This window comes from Geotrypetes seraphini, chromosome 6 (genome assembly GCF_902459505.1).
Source record: "Geotrypetes seraphini chromosome 6, aGeoSer1.1, whole genome shotgun sequence".
Lineage (NCBI taxonomy): Eukaryota > Metazoa > Chordata > Amphibia > Gymnophiona > Dermophiidae > Geotrypetes > Geotrypetes seraphini.
In genome coordinates, this window is record NC_047089.1 from 140,475,378 (window position 1) to 140,498,330 (window position 22,953).

General features: G+C 43.4%; 1 protein-coding gene across 1 annotated transcript in view; it reads right to left on the bottom strand.

Moving 5' to 3' along the window:
* The window catches only part of TSGA10 (testis specific 10), a 418,936-nt gene that overhangs the window by 46,696 nt on the left and 349,287 nt on the right, over positions 1-22,953 (bottom strand). The window contains 1 exon segment of the mRNA XM_033947421.1: positions 7,255-7,440. Coding sequence (XP_033803312.1) covers positions 7,255-7,440 — 186 coding nt within the window.

A 22,953-nucleotide genomic window follows, 5' to 3' on the forward strand; every position in this document is an offset into this window, starting at 1 on the left:
CGGAGGTAGCGACGTGAATGCAGATGGATTGGAATGTGAGTGTAGGCCTCTTTGAGGTCCAGGGAACATAGCCAGTCGTGTTGAGAGAGAAGAGGGTAAAGCGTGGCAAGGGAGAGCATTCTGAACTTCTCCTTGACCAGACACTTGTTGAGGTCCCTGAGATCGAGGATGGGACGGAGGTCTCCTGTCTTCTTGGGTACCAGGAAGTAGCGGGAGTAGAATCCCTGACCCCTTTGGTCCGGAGGCACCTCTTCGATGGCATTGAGAAGAAGGAGGGATTGGACCTCCCTCAGGAAGAGGGGGGGGTTTGGAAGGAGTGAGAAGCAGACTCTACGGGAGGATTGTCTGGGGGAAGAGTCTGGAAGTTGAGAGAGTAGCCGTGGCGAATGATGTGGAGGACCCATTGGTCTGATGTGATGACCTCCCAACGGCTGAGGAAGAGTTGGAGGCGACCTCCGATCGGCTGAGGAAGAGGCAATGATGTTGGGAGACTGGCTATGCCCTGGAGAAAAGAGTCAAAAGGGCTGAGATGGTTTTGACGGAGGTAGAGGCTTGGCAGGTTGGTGAGACTGAGAGCGAGCCTGAGTTTGATGTTGTTGCCGAGGTTGGCGCGGCTGCTGTTGAGGCGGGTTGAGAGGTCTGGCCGAGAACCTGCGCTGGTAGGAAGACTGCTGTCTGTAGGTGCGAGCAGGTGGAGTCTTCTTTTTAGGTTTGATCAGAGTGTCCCACCTGGTCTCATGTGTGGAGAGTTTCTGGGTTGTGGAGTCCAGGGACTCTCCGAAGAGTTCATCACCCAGACAAGGTGCGTTTGCCAGGCGGTCCTGGTGGTTAATGTCTAGGTCAGAGACTCTCAGCCATGCCAAACGGCGCATAGCCACCGCCATGGCAGAAGCGCGAGAGGTCAGCTCAAATGAGTCGTAGATGGAGCGAACCATGAATTTCCTAAGTTGGAGGAGGCTGGAAATATGCTTTTGGAAAAGAGGGACCTTACGTTCAGGAAGATATTTCTGTAAGGAGGAGAGCTATTGCACCAGATGCTTCATGTAGAAGGAGAAGTGGAAGGTGTAGTTGTTGGCTCTATTGGCTAACAAGGCATTTTGGAAAAGGCGCTTACCAAATTTATCCATGGTTTTACCCTCTCTGCCAGGAGGGGTGGAGGCATATACACTGGAACCCTGAGATTTTTTCAAGGTGGATTCCACCAGGAGGGACTCGTGGGGCAATTGAGACTTGTCAAAACCTGGGATTGGAATAACCCGGTACAAACTGTCTAACTTACGAGGGGCTCCAGGAACCGTGAGGGGAGCTTCCCAGTTTTTATAGAAAGTTTCCCATAAGATGTCGTGGGCGGGCAACTTCAGGAACTCTTTGGGAGGTTGCTCAAAGTCTAGGGCATCGAGAAAAGCTTGAGACTTTTTAGAGTCAGACTCCAAGGGAATGGAAAGAGCTGCTGACATCTCCCTAAGAAATTTGGAGAAAGAGGATTGCTCTGGTTTTGAGACGGTGTCGGTCATGGAGGGTTCTTCATCGGTTGATGAAGCGTCCTCCTCGGTACCGTGAGGGGAGTCTTCCCACAAGTCTGGGTCCCTAATGTCTGGGTGTGTACGTTTGGACATCGGTGTGGAGGGCTCGGCATGGCGGGTCTTTGAGAGAGATTTGCCTGAGCGCACCGAGGCGATACCGGGTGAGGAAGACCGATGGCGTTCCTGGGACCGGACAGGGGCGGCAGCCTCACGGGTATGTACTGTAGGTGTTTCTGCCAAGAGCACTGGCATGGAAGTATTAAGCGGTACCGAGGGGGTCGATACCGATGGAACGGTGTGGGGCTCGGACCGGTCCCATACCGGAAGGTGCGGTGCCAGCAACGCCGGCAACAGTTGTTGGAGCTGTTGTTGCAGCTGCTCCTGTAACTGTGTTTGGAGTATGGCCGCGATGCGGTCGTCCAGGGGAGGCACCGGTACTGCTCTTTTCTTCTTCAGTACCATAGGTGCCGCTCTACGCTCCGGCGATGAGGAGGCCGATGATGAGGCACTCACCGAGATCGGAGCGGAGCGTTTGCAGGGCCGGTGCGGTGCCGGGAGGGCCGGTGTCGCAACTGTGGTAGGAGGGCGCTCAAGGGAAGAGGGAGGCTTCTTAGCTGGCTTACCAGGGCCCAACGACCCCGAGGAAGGATCCGGTGGTGTCGATGTCGTCGGTGCCGATTTTTGTGGTGCCGTCGACGTCGCAGCCGGTTCCATGGCAGATCCGGTACCAAACAAAATATTTGCTGGATCTGCCGATTTTTTAAAGTACGCTTTTTAAGCGTAGCACAGCGGGTGCAGGTGTCAGCCCGATGCTCTGGACCCAAGCACTGGAGGCACCAATTGTGTGGGTCGGTGAGGGAGATCGGGCGTGCACACCGCTGGCACTTCTTAAAACCTGGTTGAGGGGGCATGAAGGGAAACACGGCCTCCGCAAAATCGAATCCGGAGGCCTGTATGATGGCAACAGGCCCCACTGGGGCCGGCCTGAAAAAATAAAGAAAACTCGAAGAGTTTTTTTTTTTTTTTTTTTAAACAAAAGTAAAGGGAATCCGATAATAAAAAAGGAAAAAATTTAGAAAATACGCGAGCGGGAAGGCAAAAATGAGTTTTTCAACGGCCGTTGAAAACACATGCGTCTTCTTCGCTCCGCGGAAACGAAGAAACTGGGGACCACGCTCTCCTCCGTCGGGCGGGAAGGCACTCGCGCATGCGCGGTGCGGCCAACTAGAACTTTCTAGTTAAAAAGGTCCGTACCGGGGCTCCGTCGGTGACGTCACCCATGCGTTAAGAATATGCTGCCTGCTTGTCCTGGGATAATACACCGTAAATTAAAAAGAAAAAGAGAGACCCCAAATCTAAGAGTGGCAGGAGGGATTCCCACTCACTCCCACCGTCGCATGACCCCCCGACCCCCGGCAGCAGGAAGGATGCCAACTCCCTCCCCCACCATCATACAACCCCTTGACACCCCCCGGCAGCAAGAGGGATGCCCACTCCCTCTTGCTGCCTCCTTCGCTGTTGCCCAACTCCCTGACATATCCTCTGTCCCCCCCCCATCTTCTTCACGAAGGCTGGTGGGCCTTCCCCTTCCATATGCACTCCAGGATGCACCAGGAAGGGGCCTAACGCTCTGATTGGCCCAGGTGTCTAAGGCCAATGGACTCAATATCCAGTGTTAACACTGATCTCTCTCCTCTTGGATCAGCTATCCCAATAGGGAGAGTCAATCACATCAAAATGGCATTCAGTAATATTAATCTAACATGCATACTTGTCCAAACATGCAAACCCCATACATACCAATATCCAAGCACTCAAACCTCATACACTGAAATTAGGATAAGGGAATAAAAAAAATAAACCCAACTCCCTAAGGAGTCCTATAGTATTCCCTGAATCCTAGCGATCGCCCCCCCCATTCCCCCCTCCCCCACCTCACTCACAATCACAAAATCTGTGCTACAGAATAACATTTGCTTTATGAAAATACTGAAAGATCATAGCAAGTATCCAAAAAATGATCGTGTCCCCCAATTCAATTCACAGATTTGGAGGATTTTTTGTGGCCTCCACACCATCTGCCATACTGTGTTGTAAATCACTGAAGTGGGACTGTCATGAAAGTTGTAGTGTCCTGTGTTAACTTCATTAGGCCTCATGCACTAAACCACAGACAATTTCAGGAATTTCTGTCTGAGCTGAATGTTGCCTATGAAGATATTCTATACCACACAGAAGTCAATTGGCTGAGTCGAGGGAGAGTTTTGAAACATTTTTATGACTTACTTCCATAGATTTCTGCTTTTCAGCTTTCAAAAAACAAAGTACCAGAGCTTAAAGATGCAGAATGGAAATGGCACCTTGCCTTTCTGATAAATGTAACAGAACTACTCAACAGTTTCAATATGCAACTTCAAGGAAAGGGGAAGCTCATCTGTGATATGCATGCACATGTGAAAGCATTTGAAATAAAATTGGACCTCCTCATTAAACAAAAGTGAAGGAAGAAAATTTCTGCCATCTCCCCACTACTCAAAAGCTGTTGGCTGAGAAACCAGAAGTTGCATTCCCAACAAAAATGTGTGGATTCACTGGAAATGTTGTAAAAGGCGTTTCAAATGAGATTTAAAGAGCTTTATCTCCTTGAACAGGACATATAGCTTTTCTGGAACCCATTTTCTGTTTACATTGAAATTGTTGATCTGACTTACCAAATGGATCTGGCTGAACTATAGAATTGTGATTCTCTGAAAGATGTATTCAAGTCAAGCAGCCTTACTAATTTCTATGCATCTCTCCCCTCTGAGACATATCTTAATCTCAGGAACCATGAACTCAAAATGGCAACCATCTTTGCAAGCACCTATGTCTAGGAACAGACTTTTTACCAAATGAAACATCTGAAATCTCCAACCAGATCCAGACTAACTGATATACACTTGCATCACTTGTTACGACTGGCAGTGACAAACATGGAATCGGACATTGACTATCTAATCAGCCAAAAGCAGGCCCACCCTTCCCATTGAAATACTAGTAAGTTTATGTTGGTTAAAATTGTTCATCATTTTAAATATTGTATTGGTCTTTCATTGTTTTTTGCACTACAAATAAGATATGTGAAGTGTGCATGGGAATTTGTTGCTTTTTTTTCCAAACTATAGTCTGGCTCCCAGTAGTCTGAGGGACTGTGAACTGGCACCCTATTTAAAAAGTTTGAGGACCCCTGTATTATTGTTTTGGTTTTCAGTTAAAAAATATGTTTCCTAAGTCCCAACTCTAGTCCATGGAGGTGGTAGTAGAGAATCGTATGATGATCTTTCAATAGATCCAGTTTCTTTGATCTTATTTCATATGAATAATTTTATAAAGGCACTAAAAAGGGAGCCCAAGGAGGCCTCAATGACGAGACAATCAAGGCACAACAAAGGAGTTGTGAGGAAGAGATGTCAATAATTCAGCCACAGGTGTAAAGTTCACTTTATTGATAGTAGCACTGTGAGGACTCGAAGACTCGACACTGACAATGTTTCGGCATTTATGCCTTTGTCAAGAGTCTCAACAGCTGGTAGTTAGACCACATAATTAGAGCATTCAATACAGGTCAAATTCAGAAGAGAACAGGAAAATATCTGGTGTCCAAAGCTGCTTTTATAACTCAGACAACAGCCCTTTACTCTGCTTTTATAACTTAAGCACAACACATATGCCTAGGTGCCCTGTTATAAAACTATTCTGAGAGTCAAATTCACTTTGATCCTCCTGAACAGACTGGTATGCAAATATGAAACCATGTACATAGAAACATAGAAATTGACGGCAGAAAAGGGCCACAGCCCATCGAGTCTGCCCACACCAGTGACCCACCCCCTGATTCTTACTCTCCTAGAGATCCCACATGAATATCCCATTTCCTCTTGAAATCTAACACGCTGCTGGCCTCAATCACCCGCTGAGGCAGCTCGTTCCAATGATCGACCACCCTTTCGGTGAAGAAGTACTTCCTAGCATCACCCTGAAATTTCCCTCCCCTGATTTTCAGCGAGTGTCCTCTGGTTACCGAGGGCCCCGTAAGACTGAAGATATCATCTTTCACCACTATACGCCCAGTAATATACTTAAAGGTTTCAATCATGTCTCCTCTCTGTCTTCGCTCCTCCAATGAGTACATCCGCAGTTTTTTTAACCTTTCTTCATACGTGAGATCCCCGAGCCCCAAAACCATCCTAGTAGCCATTCGCTGAACCGACTCAATTCTCAACACATCTTTTCGGTAGTGTGGTCTCCAGAATTGAACACAATACTCGAGATGAGGTCTCACCATGGATCTGTACAGTGGCATTATTACTTCAGGTTTTCTGCTGACAAAACCCCTACGGATACAGCCCATCATTTGTCTTGCCTTGGATGAAGCCTTCTGTAGATCTGGAAGGATGCTATGCAGACCTCAAGCATTGCATTTTGAAAATGCTTTCTCCCATAATGGTCCAAAGTCTGACACTCAACCAAAGGAGCAATGAGGCACTTATTTAGGCCTAATTGGAGCATATTCTACCACAGCAGATTGATGTGGCAACTGAATTTCTCTGCCATTTATATATAGTATATGCCTTCTTTCTTACTGGAAGCCAGCAAAAACTGAACAAAATTAGCAAAGGAGCACGTTGCAGGGCTTCAAAGAAGGTTTGGATAGGTTCCTAGAGGACAAAGGGATTGAGGGGTACAGATAAGAGTAGAGGTAGGTACAGGGATAGGAGTGAGAGGCAAGTTATAGGAATAGCCAGGGACCACTGATCAGGCAATGGGCCTGATGGGCCGCCGCGGGAGCGGACCGCTGGGCAAGATGGACCTCTGGTCTGCCTCAGTGGAAGCAACTTCTTATGTTCTTATGATAGGTCCTTAGAAGACACCTGTTTCTTGTAACTGGAGAGAAGGGAGCTTGAGGAGAAATAAGATGAGAATTCCTCTTTGAAACTCTCTGTGATGGGATAGGGTCTCCAAATGAATTAGTTCTGTACATAGAATGATAAGAATGAACCTCACTTTTAAAGCAGAGTATGCTGATTATAATCTTAGGTTCCCTTTTACAAAGCTGTGGTAGCATTTGCCACATGGGAATTGCTGCTGTAGCTTTGTAAAAGGTGCCCTTAGTCTCTTAAATTTACTACTTATGTTCTTAATATTTGCATAGCGAGACAAAAAGCTTCCTTACATAAGATGTAGTAAATACAGTATAGGGCAATGCATCAAGGTTCTCTTGGAATTTTTTAAAATTAGGCTTTGGTACCAAAGACAAATGGGGCTTTTTTAGTATCTTTCTGACACAATTTCTTGGCCTCTGATTGGATTTTTGTAGTAACTGATCTCTCTCTCTCAGAATAAAGCATTGATACTGACATTTCTTTTACTAGCACAACCACAAAAAAACACAAACCTTGAATTATTACAGAAATATCTTTATAATATTACAGCCAGAAATTTTAATGTATTCTATGGTTTCCAGGAGTGTTACTTCAGTAGGTGAATTTTAACATGTGCTTGTCTAAGTTAATGATAAATCTGTTTCCTCTGTGAAACACAATGGAGCAGTCTATTTGATATTTTCCTTTGCTGATAGTAATTTGAGTGAACCTGTGCAAAAAGACATAATTCAGTTGTATGATCATTTTTATCATAAAGATATTATTAGCTGTAATTCTCTGCTGACTGTAAAGAAGTTTCTCCAACTTACATGTTCAAGTTGCGCCTCAAGCGCCTCAATCTTTTCTTTTACTCTGCGACGCTCAGATTCTGAACTAAGAAGGTCAAGTCGCATTGAGCTGCAATCCCCCTCAGCATCGTGAGCTTTGGTTTCCCAAGCTTCTGCTTGTACACTGGCTCTGCGGTACTTCTCCAAAAGTTCCCAGTTCTCTTTCTCCTGAAAGCAAAGCAAAATCACTGATTTTGCTACTCTTTATGTTAAATCTTTTCTTTTTATTGAAAAATCGATAAACAAGTAAACAGTAGGATACATCTGTTCCAAGTTTGAGGAAACCAATCATAAATCCTACATATATCTCCCACCCAAATCATGCTCTATCCTTAATAAAACAAGGTACTTAGAAACAGTGTTGGATAGAGAATTAGGAAGCCAAACAGCCACAGAATACATGCTGTAAAAGTCATCATGATAAGGAGGAAACAGGTAATAAATGAATCGTGAGCATCCCCAAAGTCCCCTCTCCTCCTTCTTCCACCCAGCCCTCCTCCCTCAGCCCACCTCCAAAGTCCCAACTCAATGAGAAAGGACAAGCCGACTCAATAATGAATCTAAGCTTAGCCTAGAGCCTGGATTCTTATGGCCCCAAGGCTCACTAAGAGCAGAAGCCTCCCCCATCTCAAGCTAACCCCCTCTACAGAAGAACTAATGAGCAGAGAGGCTATCCCAATCAGAAGGGTATATGCAAACCAGCTCGCAAAGGGATTTAAGAAATGGAATTCAAAATAAGACTGCGCCCCCTGGGATGTAAAGACTTCAAATAATAATCCCAAGTAAGGAAGAAGCGGTAGCGTCACTAAACATGACCTTCCATCTCCTGTGCCTCCTACATGGCCAAGGTGTGAGCCTGAGTTCCCCACTTCCAAAAAGAGGGCGGATCCGAGGAAGTCCACTGTTGTAAAATGCTTTTACGGGCTAGAAGACAAGCCCTACAATAGAGCAGAATTCTTCCCTTGGGTAGGTCATGAAACGAATGAGGGATATCCAACACTAATTGTTCTATTGTGCCTGCAACGGGACAACCCAATAACGAATGAAGGTACCGCACCACTTTATCCCATAATACTTGAATTTTCCAACAATCCTAAAACGGATGCAAAAAATTATTGGGGTCCTTACCATATTTAAGACACACAGGTGAGTCTACCCCTCCAATCTTGTGTAGCTGAACTCAAGTAAAATAGGTAAGATACAACATAACATTCACGCAACACCTCACCTCTAATTAACCGAGAAAGTTTACTATGATTCAGCAGGATATTCCAATGGTCCAGAACAATATGGAGCTCTGTTTCTCAGCCAGTTCTAATATGTTGATAGTCCTTCGGGGGGTTCAAATTGGAGGAGAGCCCTGATGAATGCTGACACTGAAATGTTCGAAAGATCATTCAGAGCAAAAAAAAAACAAAACCTCTCAAAGATGACACCCCATAGGGTGACTTAATTTATCCTTTAGCAAAGACAATATGTAATATTTAACTTGACAATATGCAAAAGTATCACCCCAGCAGTTCTCCAGTCGGTCTCTAAGAGCCGCAAGGGACCGTAATCCACTCTTCTCATCTAAAAGATGCTCCACCAAAGAGATGCCTCGTGTCTGTTAATGGAGAAAACTACAGTTATCCACCCCAGGCTCAAATTAAGGATTGCCTTGCAATGACCTAAACAACACGTTAGCTTCTCCCAAGCTGCCCTCATGGAGATCAAAAGCATGTTGTTTTGAAAGCCACATGGCAGAACTACCCTTGGCAGTTGCAGCAAAGTCTGAAAAGAATAAGGGGCATAAAAGGCCAACTCCAATGAGGTGGGAGTATATTGTAGTTTCCCTAAAAGCCAATCCTTCAAATATCTCAGGAGGTAGGCCATGTTGTATAAATCCAAGTTTCGAATACCTAGCCCCCCCCCCTGTCTCTACCCCCAACACCCAGGAAGCTATTACACGATTTAGGTATTTGCCTATGCCAGCAGAAACGAGACTATCCAAAACGAACCTATTCAAAGCTCTCAAATCCTTCTTCAATAATTTCAAAGGGAGCGTTTGAAGGACATTTAGCCATTGCGGAAAAATTACCATTTAGATTAAAGCTAGTATGGGAGTAAGAGACAAGTTTCTCCAAGCCTCCAATTGATGTGCAGTATGACTCAGGAGCTCCTTGACATTAACCAAATAGAGCTTACTCATCAAAGTTGTAAGCTGTATACCCAGATAGTGGAAGGAATCAGTCCACAGAGCTTTCAGTTCTTGTGATGACGGTAGCACCTCTGGTTTACCGAGATTCAAACAGAAGCCTGCAAAGTCCCCATATTCTCTCATTAACTCCAACAGTGTAGCTACAGACCTGTAGAGTAGGTCATCCGCAAATGCTGCCACTTTAAAACAGTGATCCCCCGTATGTTCTTCCTGAATTTCAGGGTTCACCTGAATATCATGAATGAGGGGGTCCATCATCAAAATGAATAACAAAGGCGATAATCAACACTCCTGTCTGGTCCCCCTCGAGATCCCAAACTTAGAATATTTACAGTTATTCACCAAATACTCCAGAGACGCATAAAGTACCTGGATGGTGGAGACAAGGTGATCTGCAAAAGCCTATCTAGCAAGAGTAGCATACAAAAAGTCCCAGTTGACTCTATCAAATGCTTTTTCGACATCAAAATTAACAAGCAGTAGGGAAACACCTACTCAATTATGAGATTCTATAGATGTCAGTATTCTCTGAAGATTTTTCGCTACTGAGCGGCCCTGAATAAACCCTACATGAGGCTCATGAAGAATATGAAGAATCACCTGCGCCAACCGATTGGCCAAGACCTTTAGCCAATAGCTTGACTTCACAATTAAGCAATGAGATTGGTTGGTAGGACTCTGGTCTGGTAGGATCCCGGCCAGGTTTGGCAAGAACTATAATTTGAGCCACATTAAGATGTTCTGGGTAAAGCCTCAGCTTGATTTTGCTACTTTTTAAACAAATTTATTACATAGTAGTTCAAATTCACAATATATGTCCATTACATGCAGGAAAATACATTCCTTCATTAGCCTGCTAATGATTTTGTCAATAAAGTGAAGTTATTCACCTTTAGCAAGTATTCTCCAAGGACCTCAGGACACATATTACTAGATGATGTCATCTGATGGAGTCCCAGAATGGATGCTGCTCAGCATTTTAATTTTTCTAGAAGCATTTGGCAGTGCCAGCTGCAAATGTATGTGCACTTTCCTGTCTGCTGCAGCCACATGGGACCAGACAGTAGAATATAAAAATTTAAGTGGAAAGGTATGTGGTAATATGTGTCCTACTGTCCTTAAAGAACACCTACTACAAGTGAGTAATACTTTCTCTAAATGACAAGAAGGACAGTGTATTGCCACCAATGGGAATCCCTAGCTACTAGGTTCATCAAAACAATAAACGAGGAAATAGGGGGGCCTGTAACAGGCAAAGCCATCAAGTAAATGTAATTTGTTTTATTGGAAGTTTTTTTTTTGTACAGTTTGGAACAGAATAAAAAAGGGCCTATGGGGAGTGGAGTCAGATTCTAGACCCTGAATAAATTCTGCAGGACTGTCTAACCAAATTGTATAGATTTTTAACATTTTATGTATGTAACCCCTTGTGAACCGTTTTGGATAAAAACGGTATAGACATTATAAAAATAAATAAATAAATTGGCTATCACATCGAAAATCCTGCTCTAGGCAGTAGTGAGATGTGAATGTATAAACTGATGACCAATTCACATCTTTGCAAATCTCCTCAATGAAGGCTAACTTCAAGTGGGCTACTTAAGCAGCCATGGCTGCATTTTGAGCCATGACATGACTCTCAAGGTTAGCAGAGCCTGAGTATAAGCAAAAGAGATGACATCTGCTAGCCAACTGAATACATTTATTTATTAGTTTTCTAGCCTGTCCTCCCCAGGAGCCCAGAATAGGTTATGAAGGTACATTAAAATTATGTTCAAATTTTAAAACTTTCAGAAAATCTTTAAAAACATCTATGTGTCATAGCTTTTTTTTTTTTTATATATATAAATAAGGAGCTGTCCTTCTTTTTCCTATAAGGATTAAATTAGAAATGGGAGTTTGATGCATCTTACTTTTTAAGTTAATTTGTTTAGATTTATAGAATTTATAAATTTTATGTATTTGTTATGTTTGATCTACTTATGTATGTGGATACATATTGGAATCCGCTTAAGCTAAAAGCACAATAGAAATTTTTTAGATAAATAAATACCTAAATTAGTTTGGATAAAGTGCATGTACCAATGGCTTCCCCCATTCTGTTTGGGTCAAAAGAAACAAAAAGCTTGATGGACTCTCTATGGGTCTTAGGGTTCCTTTTATCAAACTGTGGTAGGCGGTTAACGCGCGGAATACTGCATGTTCAACCGCCTGCTGTGCTAGTCGCTAACGCCTCCATTGATGAGGCGTTAGTTTTTTGGTGTGCCGCGGGGGTTAGCGCGTGATGAAATGTCCGACGCGCTAACCCCCGTAGCGCACCTTGATAAAAGGAGCCCTTAGTCTGCTCCAGACAGAAGGCTAAAACTTGTTTGCAGTCCAAAGCATGTAGTATGCCTTCACCAGAATGGGCATGAGGCTATGTGAAAAATGTTGGCAGAACAACTGATTGGTAAAGATGGAATACACTACCTTAGGAAGGAACTTAGGATATGTGTGGCAAACTATTCTTGTTGTGATGAAACTTTGTGTAAAGAGGATCAGCTACTAGGGCCTGAAGCTTGCTGACCCTGGGTGCTGACATTACCATCATCAAAACCAAAGACCTTCCAAAGTCATTTACTTCCAGTGACAAGAGTCAAGCAGCTCAATAGGAGCTTTCAACAGTTGGGTGAGAACAATGTCAGAGGTTTGGTTATAGGTTTCAACAAAAGCAAACCTCTCATAAATGAACTAAAGGCTGTCTGTATAGAGATTGTCTTACCTTCCACACAGTGATCAACACCAATTGTAGTGGGGTGAACCCCTACATAGTTGGTTTTAAGACCAGACTTAGAAAGGTGCAGACAGTATTCAAGCAATTTTTGTGTAGGACAGGAGAAAGAGTCTAGGTCTTACCCTCGCACCAGACAGCAGACCTCTTTCATTAGAAATTGTATAACCTTTTAGTGGATGCCATTTCTAAGCTGTGATGACCGGGGATTGGAAGCTGGGATGGAGAAGAGATTGCTCTTTCTGATTGATGAAGGCAAGAAAATAGTCTTAGTCTTCATGGTTCTTTGGAAAACAATTCCAGAAGTAGAGGCAATCATATCTGACTTGGCCAACAGGGCGAGATGAAGATTATGGTCTCTCTGCAGTTCTTCACTTTCTCTCACTCTGTTATATTTCCCTGTACTCCACTCCAGGAATTCCATTCATCAGGTAAGTCTCTCATCTTTACTCTTCTCTACTACCAACTCCTGACTCCATCCCTTTTACCTTGCTGCAGCGTAAGCCTGGAACAAACTGCCTGATTCGATATGTCAGGCTCTGTCTCTTGGAGTATTCAAACCCATGTGAAAGCTGTGTTTAAGTCCTAATCCAACCCACTTGTAAAGCACCCATATTAATTTGCAAGCAATTAATATAACAATATTATCAGTGGAATAGAAACATTTTAACTTTTTAACATCTTCAGTGGTGCCACTTAGTGCTCAATAGCATTCATTGCACTAAGATTTAAACGCCCACCTTGTCATCATCCTTTTAAACTTTTAGTGCTTTATATCAAATCATTCATACTTTACGTTTTTCAATAAACTTAATATAAATAACTTATCTCAAAACTATTTTGTCCATCGGCTAGAGAGAACATGTCCAACATGTTTTGCCAAAAAAGATGGGTTTTTCAAGGACTTCCCCTACAACAAAAATGGGTATATTCATTTCTTTACTTTCACTCATTTCACCTTTACCCTTACAAATGACACTCCCACTCACCTTCTCCTGCCATGAACCACTATCTGCCCCAGCTTTTTCCAGACATAGAATAACTCTGAAACACTCATTCAAACTTATGTCACTGCTCAATAACACCATTCTACCACTCACCAATCAAAGCCATCCCTGGTTAAATCAATAATGCTCATTTTATCTCACAATTAAGACCGAAGGGAGTCACTGTATTTAATGTATAAATCCAGTACTGTTCTCTAAAGTTCAAGATCTTTTCAAAATTTCCACCCTCCCTCCCTATCTTTACTACACTTTCCCTTCCGTATTCGCGGTTTCGTTATCCACGGTTTCGATTATTCGCAGGTTTTTGTTCCCGACTCTGCCCCCTAATTTGCATCACTGAACCTGGCGTTTCACATAGGAAATCGCTGCTCACCGGTGGGTTACGGAAGAAATCACTCCTCCCAGCAGTTCACGGAGGAAATCGCTGCTCCCGGTGTTGTACATAACAAATTGCAGGTCAGGTTATTCATGGTTTATTATCTTTTTAAGGGCTATTTTACCAAAAACCCGTGAATAACATGCGAAAAGTTATTCACGGTTTTTCGGTATTCACTGCCATGCTGTTCCCCCTACCACCTCGAATATGGAGGGGAAGTGTATATCAATAATTCTCCACTTAATATCTTTAACTTAGTGCTAATTCCTTCTGTAACAAGACCCAGAAATGCTACTTGAGGTCAAGTACTCATTAAGGCAGGGCCAATGCTGGTGCAGGGACCGCCTGAGAAGATAGCTGGACCAAAATCAGAGGCCTGATCCTAACTCTAATGAGGTTGTTGTATTGTTACCAAGTTCATGGAGTGGAGCAGTTCTCAGTGTTGAAAAATTTGAACACTGGAAAGCATACATGTAAATACTCCATTAGATGAAGTCACTCATCTGTGATAATAAGATGTCCTCCTTGTCCTTGGAGAGAAATCATTTATCAGTTCAGATTATATTTCTGTGAGGGCTTCCAAGTCTAAATCAAATACATCTCCTTATCATTGGTTTATTTCAATTTTAATTCCACTGACTAATCTGTAATGCCTTCTCCAAAACATTCTGTTGCTCAACAGCCTGTCATAGAGTTTCTGTTTTCTTGTAAGAATAGGGTAGTATTAAGTGTTTCTTTATTAGACTCCTGAATAGCAACACAACTAACATAGATGCTTTTATTACAATTATTTGTATAGCATCCCCAAATTTATGAAATATTTTACAGATACATATAATAGGCAGTCTATACTCCTGGAAACTTACAAGCTAATTAAAACAGACAGACAAGACACATAGACAAAAAACACATGCAATTTGAAGTTAAAGCAAGGAACTTGTTTGGGAATTAAGTTACTTACCTTTTACAATCCAATGTTTTGGATGTAAAACTACAGTTGGAAATATGTAAACACTCATTATATCTGCTAACTTGTACGCAAAAACAAAGCAGGTAACAGAAGACAAGGGCCCTCTTCTATCAAACTGCGCTAGCAGTTTGTAGCATGGGGAGCCGCGCTGAATGGCCCGTGCTGCGCCCGACGCTCATAGAGTTCCTATGAGCGTCAGGAACAGTGCGACTTCCGGCGCTACAAAATGCTAGCGCAGTTTCGTAAAAGTGGGTGGGGGGGGGAGTTGAAAAACCCATTAGAATGTAAATCTATGTGCAACTGTTTTAAACAGATCAGGCTGAGAAACCTTTGAAATACAAATTTATGTAATCTAAGAAAATCATGTTTACAATCTAAATTTTTTGCACATAATTAAATAACAGAACAAAGGTGATTTTGTCATTTAAGCTTTATATTTTTATGCCAGTATGCATTATAGGAAAGGAAGTAGACAAATAGTTGTGAAATAAAGGTCATTATACACACAAAAATATGGGAAATTTAATTACATAAATTTCCCATTCAAAAAAGAAAGCACAGTTACTTACCATAACAGGTGTTATCCAGGGACAGCAGGCAGATATTCTCACACATGGGTGACATCACTGATGGAGCCCCGATATGGACATTTGAAAAGTGAATCGCAACTTTAAGTTTAGAAAGTTCGCGATCAGCCCACACCGCGCATGCGCGAGTGCCTTCCTGCCTGACGTAGATGCGCGGTCCCTTCAGTTAAGATAAGCCAGCTAAGAAGCCAACCAGGGGAGGTGGGAGGGTTGTGATAATATCTGTGCTTTATCCCAGGACAAGCAGGCAGCATATTCTCACACATGGGTGACCTCCAAGCTAATTAGAATGGGATGGAGGGAGAGTTGATCTTTAAGAAAATAAATTTTGTAATACTGATTGGCCGAAATGTCCATCCCTTCAGGAAAAAGTTTCCAGACAGTAATGTGAAGTAAATGTAAGAACTGAGGACCAGGTGGCAGTGTTACAGATTTCTTGAATGGGAGTGGTTCTAAGGAAAGCAACAGAAGCTGCCATAGCTCGTACTTTGTGAGCTGTGACACAACTCTCTAGAGGCAGTCCGGTCCAAGTGAAGTAGAATGAAATACAGGCAGCTAACCAGATGGAAAGAGTTCTTTTGGAAACAGGATGCCCCAACTTGTTTGGATCAAATGAGAGGAATAGCTGGGGAGATGTTCTATGTGGCTTTGTTCTGTCGATATAAAAAGCCAATGCACATCTACAGTCCAGAGTATGTAGTGCCATTTCTCCAGGATGAGAATAAGGCTTGGGGAAAAAACTGGATGAACAATCGATTGATTGAGATGAAACTCCGTAACAATTTTCAGTAGAAACTTAGGATGTGTACGTAGAACCACCTTGTCATGGTGAAATACTGTGAAGGGTGGATCTGCCACCAACGCCTGTAACTCACTGACTCTCCTGGCAGAAGTGAACGAGATCAGAAAAACAACTTTCCAGGTGAGAAATGTAAGATGAGATGTGGCCATTGGTTCAAACAGCGACTTCAACAACCTGGAAAGAACTACATTAAGGTCCCAGACTACAGGAGGAGGTTTGAGAGGTGGTTTAACATTGAAAAGACCTTTCATGAATCTGGAAACCAAAGGATGAGCAGTAAGAGGCTTGCCCTCATCTGGCACGTGAAAAGCTGTAATAGTACTAAGATGGACTCTGAAAGAGGTAGACTTGAGACCAGAGTGAGACAGATGGAGTAGATAGTCCAACACCAATTCCACTGACAAGGAAGTTGGATATTGATGATGATGACAGAAACACCAGGAAGAAAACCGAGTCCACTTTTGTTGGTGACATTGTTGAGTGGCCGATTTCCTGGAAGCGTCAATAATATCACATATGGTCTGGAAGAGATGTAATGAAGTCAGCCTGAGAGATACCAAGCTGTCAGGTGCAATGATTGCAATTTGGGATGAAGAAGAGCTCCATGATTCTGTGTAAGCAGAGTAGGAAATAGAAGGGAGAACCAATGCTGTCTGGGCCACCGAGGAGCTATTAGTATCATGGTGGCTGATTCCTGCTTGAGTTTGAACAGCGTTTTCAAGATAAAAGGAGTGGGAGGAAATGCATAGAGAAACATTTGTGTCCAGTCTAGGAGAAATGCATCTGCTTCCAGACGGTGAGGAGAGAAAAGTCTGGAGCAGAACTGGGGAAACTTGTGATTGTGGGGAGCAGCAAACAAGTCCACTTGAGGAGTGCCCCATTGTGTGAAGATATACTGAAGAGTTGTAGAACTGAAGTCCATTTGTGAGGCTGAAGAATTCTGCTGAGGTTGTCTGCCAAGGAATTCTTCTCTCCCTGTATGTAGACTGCCCTTAAGAAAAGGATGCGGGTTGTTGCCCAAAGCAAAATCTTTTGAGCCTTTTGACAGAGGAAGAGAGCCCATGCCTCCTTGCTTGTTTATGTAGTACATTGCTACTTGATTGTCCGTGCGAAGGAGGAGGACTTGATTGCTTAGATGTTGGAAAACTTTCAGTGCATAATACATCACTCTGAGCTCGAACAAATTGATGTGAAATTTGCGCTCTGTGGAAGTCCAGTGACCTTGTGTCTGAAGACCGCTCATGTGGCCCTACCCCAGGCTTACGAAGAAACATCTGTTGTGAGCACCTGTTGATGAGGAGGAAGAAGGAAAAGGAAACCTCTGGATAGATTGGAGGCAGTCATCCACCAGTGGAGTGTCTGCAGAAGAGATGAGGTTACAGAGATATGCTGTGAGAGCGGATTTGTTGCCTGAGACCACTGAGAAGCGAGGGCCCACTGAGGAGTGCAAAGATGCAGTTTAGCAAGTGGGGTGACATGAACTGTTGAAGCCATGTGGTCCAAGAGGACCATCATGCGTCTCGCAGAGATTGTTTGGAGCTGAAACATCTGTTGACAGAGATGGAGCAAAACAGTTAGGCGACCTAAGGGAAGAAACGCCCTCATGAGAGTAGTATCCAGAATAGCCCCAATGAACTGGAGACGCTGAGTAAGCTGCAGGTTGGACTTTGGAAAATTGATTTCGAAGCCCAAGACTTGAAGGAAAGAAATGGTGTGAGTCATCACCAGAGATACATCTTGAGACAATGAAGCCTTGATTAACCAGTTGTCCAGATAAGGAAACACCTGGAGACCTTGGGATCGGAGGGCTGCTGCCAATACAATTAAACACTTTGTGAAGACTCTGGGAGAAGATGGCAGGCCAAACGGAAGGACTTTGTACTGGTAGTGATGATGACCAATTTGGAATCGAAGGTACTTCCTGGAAGCTGGATGTATTGGTATATGCGTGTAGGCTTCCTTGAGGTCCAGAGACCATAGCCATTCATTCTGAGCCAATAGGGGATAGAGAAGGGTGAGAGAGAGCATTCAAAACTTCTCTCTGACAAGATATTTGTTGAGAACTCGGAGATCCAGAATGGGTCGCAGTCCTCCAGTCTTTTTTGGGACCAAGAAGTATCGGGAGTAAAAGCCTTGATGCTGTTGAGAGGGAGGAACTTCCTTGATTGAGGAGAAGCAGGGATTGAACCTCCTGGAGTAATAGAGAGTTCTGTGTTGGGTTTAAAGCAGACTCTCTTGGAGGATGGTCTGGAGGAAGGGTGTGAAAATGAAGGACATAATCCTGACAAATGATGTTGAGGACCCAAAGATCTGATGTAATGAGCTCCCAGCAATTGGTGTAAATCTGAAGACATCCCCATATCGGCTGAGGTAGAATGAGTAACAGAGGGATGGCGGCTATGCTCTGAAGGATCATGTCAAAAAGGCTGGGCAGGCTCTTGAGTAGCAGCCGGTTGCTTAGGTTGTTGACATGAGTCATGTCTCTGCCTGCAAGGTGGAGGAGGAGCAGGAGCAGTAGGCTTTGCAGTATATCTGCACTGGTAAGAAGAAGCAGGTTTAAATGGACGAGCAAGTGGAGGCTTCTTTTTGGGTTTCACCAGCACATCCCATCTGGTTTTGTGAGCAGACAGCTTTTGGGTAGCAGTGTCAGTAGAGGCTCCAAACAGCTCATCACCAAGGCATGAAGCATTGGCCAGATGGTCCTGTGGTTAACGTCGAGGTCTGAAACAAGCAACCACGCAAGATGTCTCATTGCTACCGATATAGCTGCCGCTCGAGAGGTGAGTTAGAAAGTGTCATAGGCTGATCTCACCATATATTTACAAAGCGGTAGGACAGTAGAGACAAGAGACTGAAAATTCTTTGCTTTACATGCAGGGATGCATTTTTGGAATGATGAAAACTGTTTGACAAGATGTTTGAGGTATTAGGAAAAAAAATAATTATAATTTCCTGCCCTATTCGCCAACATTGAGTTTTGGTAGAGGCGCCTGCTGAACTTGTCCAAAGTCCTTCTTTCTTTGCCAGGAGGTATGGACACATATACACTAGCCCCAGATGACTTTTTTAATGTGGACTCCACCACTAGAGACTCGTGGGGCAATTGAGGTGTCAAATCCTGGTAATGGCACCACTTTGTAGAGAGATTCCAACTTTTGGGGGGCTACTGGCACAGAATGAGAGTCTTAAAGTTCTTATAAAAAGTCTCTCAAAGTATGCCATGAAGAGGAAGCTTTAGCATATCCTTAGGGGAAGGTCGTAATCACAAGTTTCCAAATATTCTTTGCTATATTTGGAATCCACCTCTAAAGGAATGTCCAGGTCCATTGCCATCTTGCGCATGAACCTAGAGAAGGAAAGCTTCTCAGAAGGAGATGATGCTCTGGTTGGTGAACGACGAGGAGAATCAGAAACAGAAGAACTGTCCTCTGTAGAAGATGGCAGTTCTGGCTCAGAATCACCCAATAGGTCTGAATCTCTCAGTAGGAAAGTTGAATGGTGAGATCGGTGCCGACTGCTCGGTGTGGAGACCTAAAGATGTTTAGATTTGCGTGAGGCTTTGCCTGACTGTACCGATGTGGCCTCTCTTGATGTGTCAGAGGAAGACCGGTGATGACTCGATGTAATACTCGACTCCCTTGTCGAGGATGTCCGCATCGGATGAGTAGTGGTCACAGGAATGGTCGGTGCCATGAAGAACTCAGACCGGACCATCTCCTGGAGAGTCAGTGTTGACAGTTGCACAAGGGAGGACAGAACCAACATGTGAAAATGTTTCCCTAGTTTTTCCCTTAGCAGGTGTCAATAATCTGCTAAAGGGAAAGAGCTGGTATCGATTGCTTTTTAGCCGGTATCATTGGCTTAATGGCATGGTCCAGGGATGAGGAGACTGAAGTAGAGATACTCATCGAGAGCAGAGCCATGCATTTGCGGGACTTACTTGAGGTCGGCAGGACTTGACTCACTGCAACTTTGACCTGCGTCCCAGAGGGGGAAGTGGAAAGCTTCTTAGCCGGCTTACCTAGGGACATGGTGAATTGCGACACCAGAGTTAAAATTGGTGGATCCACTATAGTTGAAGGTCTCGGTGTCATCTTGGTTGGTGCGGACTTGGTCGATGCAGGTGGTGTCAGAGATGAAGTTGGCTCCGCTTCGATTGCGGCACCGAAAAGCTGTTTTTGCTGAAGTAACCTGTTCTTTAAGGTACGCTTCTGGAGAGAAGAGCAGGATTCGGAACGGTGCTCGGGCCCCAGACACTGGAGGCACCAGCAGTGAGGATCGATGATGGTTATGGCCCAAACACAGCGACCGCACTTTTTGAAACCCATCAGCGGGCGGGACATGGACGGAAAGACCGCCGTGGAAAAATCAAATTCGATGGTGAAAGGAACTCAGAATGCCCCGCTGGGCCAAAAGCCCGTGACAGCATAAGAAAAAGAAAAAAAAAGAGATTTCTTTTTCACAATTTTTTTTTTTAATGAAAATGAAAACTATGACAAAAGTCACGATCCGCGAGAGCAGGAAAGCAAGCGAGAGAAAAACTTTCAACGGCCGTTGAAAAATGTGTTTTTCTAGCTCCGCAGAAACTAGAAAACTGAAGGGGCCGCGTGCCTACGTCGGGCAGGAAGGCACTCGTCCATGCGTAGTGCGGGCTGATCGCCAACTTTCTCAACTTAAAGTTGTGATTCACTTTTCAAGTGTCCGTACCGAGGCTCTGTCAGTGGCGTCACCCATGTGTGAGAATATGCTGCCTGCTTGTCCTGGAATAAAGCTTGTTATGACATCCCGATTTTGCAGAAGAGATCTTTTAAATAGCAGTACAAAAATTAATAAATTCAACCATATCTAAGAAACTAGAGCTGATGCAGTCTATCCAATGAAATTTTCTAAATCAGTGCCCCAAATAACCCCAGGAACAGGTAAAAAAAAAAAACAAGGCACCAAGAAATATTTTTTTGTAGGCCTGTGTAATTAGTCCACTGTTAACAGCTAAAATCACTTACTCATGAAAATCTCAAATTACGCTCTAAGGTGAAAAGTTTCCCCCTCTCTTAATTGTCTTAAAAGCCTATAAATCAAAATTGAGTTTGGGATGGATATGAATTAAACAGTAACAGAAAGATTTCAAAGTAGCTGTATACCAGAAACAAAGGAAAGCCCTCCAAATGGGAGCGCCAGAGGATCCCCTTCCCCATGCAGGTAAGAACGTCATACTCCCCCCTTTTTCTTCTCCATCTTTATACTTTTTCACTACACCTTGGTTTTTCCTTTTCTATTTTTTATTATATATTTCTACCACATGATGTTATTTACCAGTCTTTTCTAGGTCTCTGGAATCACAGCAGCACTAGATAATATGTACATCCTGCTGCATTCTTATCACTGTTTGTCTTCTACTCAGCAATCAGATGTTTGCTGAACTAGCTTTTGGCTTTTCTGTTGCCCTTTAGATACTTCCTGCACATCAAGAATATAAATCCTGCCAACTTTCTAATACTCAGCAACTCATCAAGCTGTGAGTGGTAGCTTGCAGCTGAGCCCAGAGCCCAGAGCCATACAAATATCAACAAATATCAGGCAGAAACCTTAATAGAGATTTCATACTAGCTCTGCACATTCAGTTGCCATCTCTCTTCTCTTTTTTTGATACACAGCCTACATGATCTTCTGGCTTCTATTCATAATTCTTCAATTGCATAAAGTGAATTCAAATTAACTAAATTTCTAAAATGTTGAAAATCAAAACATTAATAATAGAAACTACTATGCACAACTAGGAAGAAATGACAGCTGTCTCGAACACCAAAAATTTTAGAGAAAGATACACATCAGAATATAGGAACCCATACATTCAGTCCTTCAGTCCTGTCAACAGGGTATATAGCAGAATCATAGGTCTTTCAAAAAACTCCACAAAAATCCAAAACTTCAAAACAGTTCAAAATTATTCAATGCAGCAATGTAATTGTATCTCAATAGCTGTGTTTTGGGATTCCTAAAAGATGATATCAATTCAGTCACACTTAATATGGAGTTACAAAGCACAGTCCATTTCGCGCTGAAGAACAAAAATTAGGAATTTTTCATTAAACTATCAAACTGTCTTTCACTTAACTTTCAACTGTCTTTGTCCAAAAAAACCCAACAGGGGCTTCATGTTTTGCCTCAAGCTGCGCTCCAACTGCTGTTGTGCCACTGCCGCACTTTCCAAAATGGCACTGTATTCTTAATAGATGTTCTTTAGACTTAGGGCTCCTTTTACTAAGGTGCGCTAGCATTTTTAGCACGCGCTGCATTGCCGCATGCGCTAACCCCGTGCTATGCGCCAAGAACTAACGCCAGCTCAATGCTGGAGTTAGCGTTTAGAGTGCTAAAACCGCTAGCGCAGCTTAGTAAAAGGAGCCCTTAATGTTATTGATTATTCAAACTTCCCAAGAAAAATTAAAAATTGAACAGGTAAAGTTAGCTTAAGAATTGTCTAGTTCAGTGGTTCCCAACCCTGTCCTGGAGGACCACCAGGCCAATCGGGTTTTCAGGCTAGCCCTAATGAACATGCATGAGAGAGATTTACATATAATGGAAGTGACAGGCATGCAATCTGCTCCATGCATATTCATTAGGGCTATCCTGAAAACTCGACTGGCATGGGGCTCCTCCAGGACAGGGTTGGGAACCACTGGTCTAGTCTACAGAATATCAGCAACTATCAGGAACAATTGCAAAATATTGATGCACAGATTGAAAAGTTTAGAAAGGAACTGAAATCTCAGACAATTAAAAAATGTCAAAGAGATCAGAAAGACTATACAGAGGGCTTGGATGAGGGCTCCAGAAGAAATACAGAGTAAGAGAATGGGTTTTCAATCTGCTTTGAGTCATTATAGTGTTGACAGGACAGTTCAGATGGGGAAAAGGGTTGGGGCACATTCAGAGGCAATTGGAGAGGGAGAGGCAGGAGAAGAAGAGGGA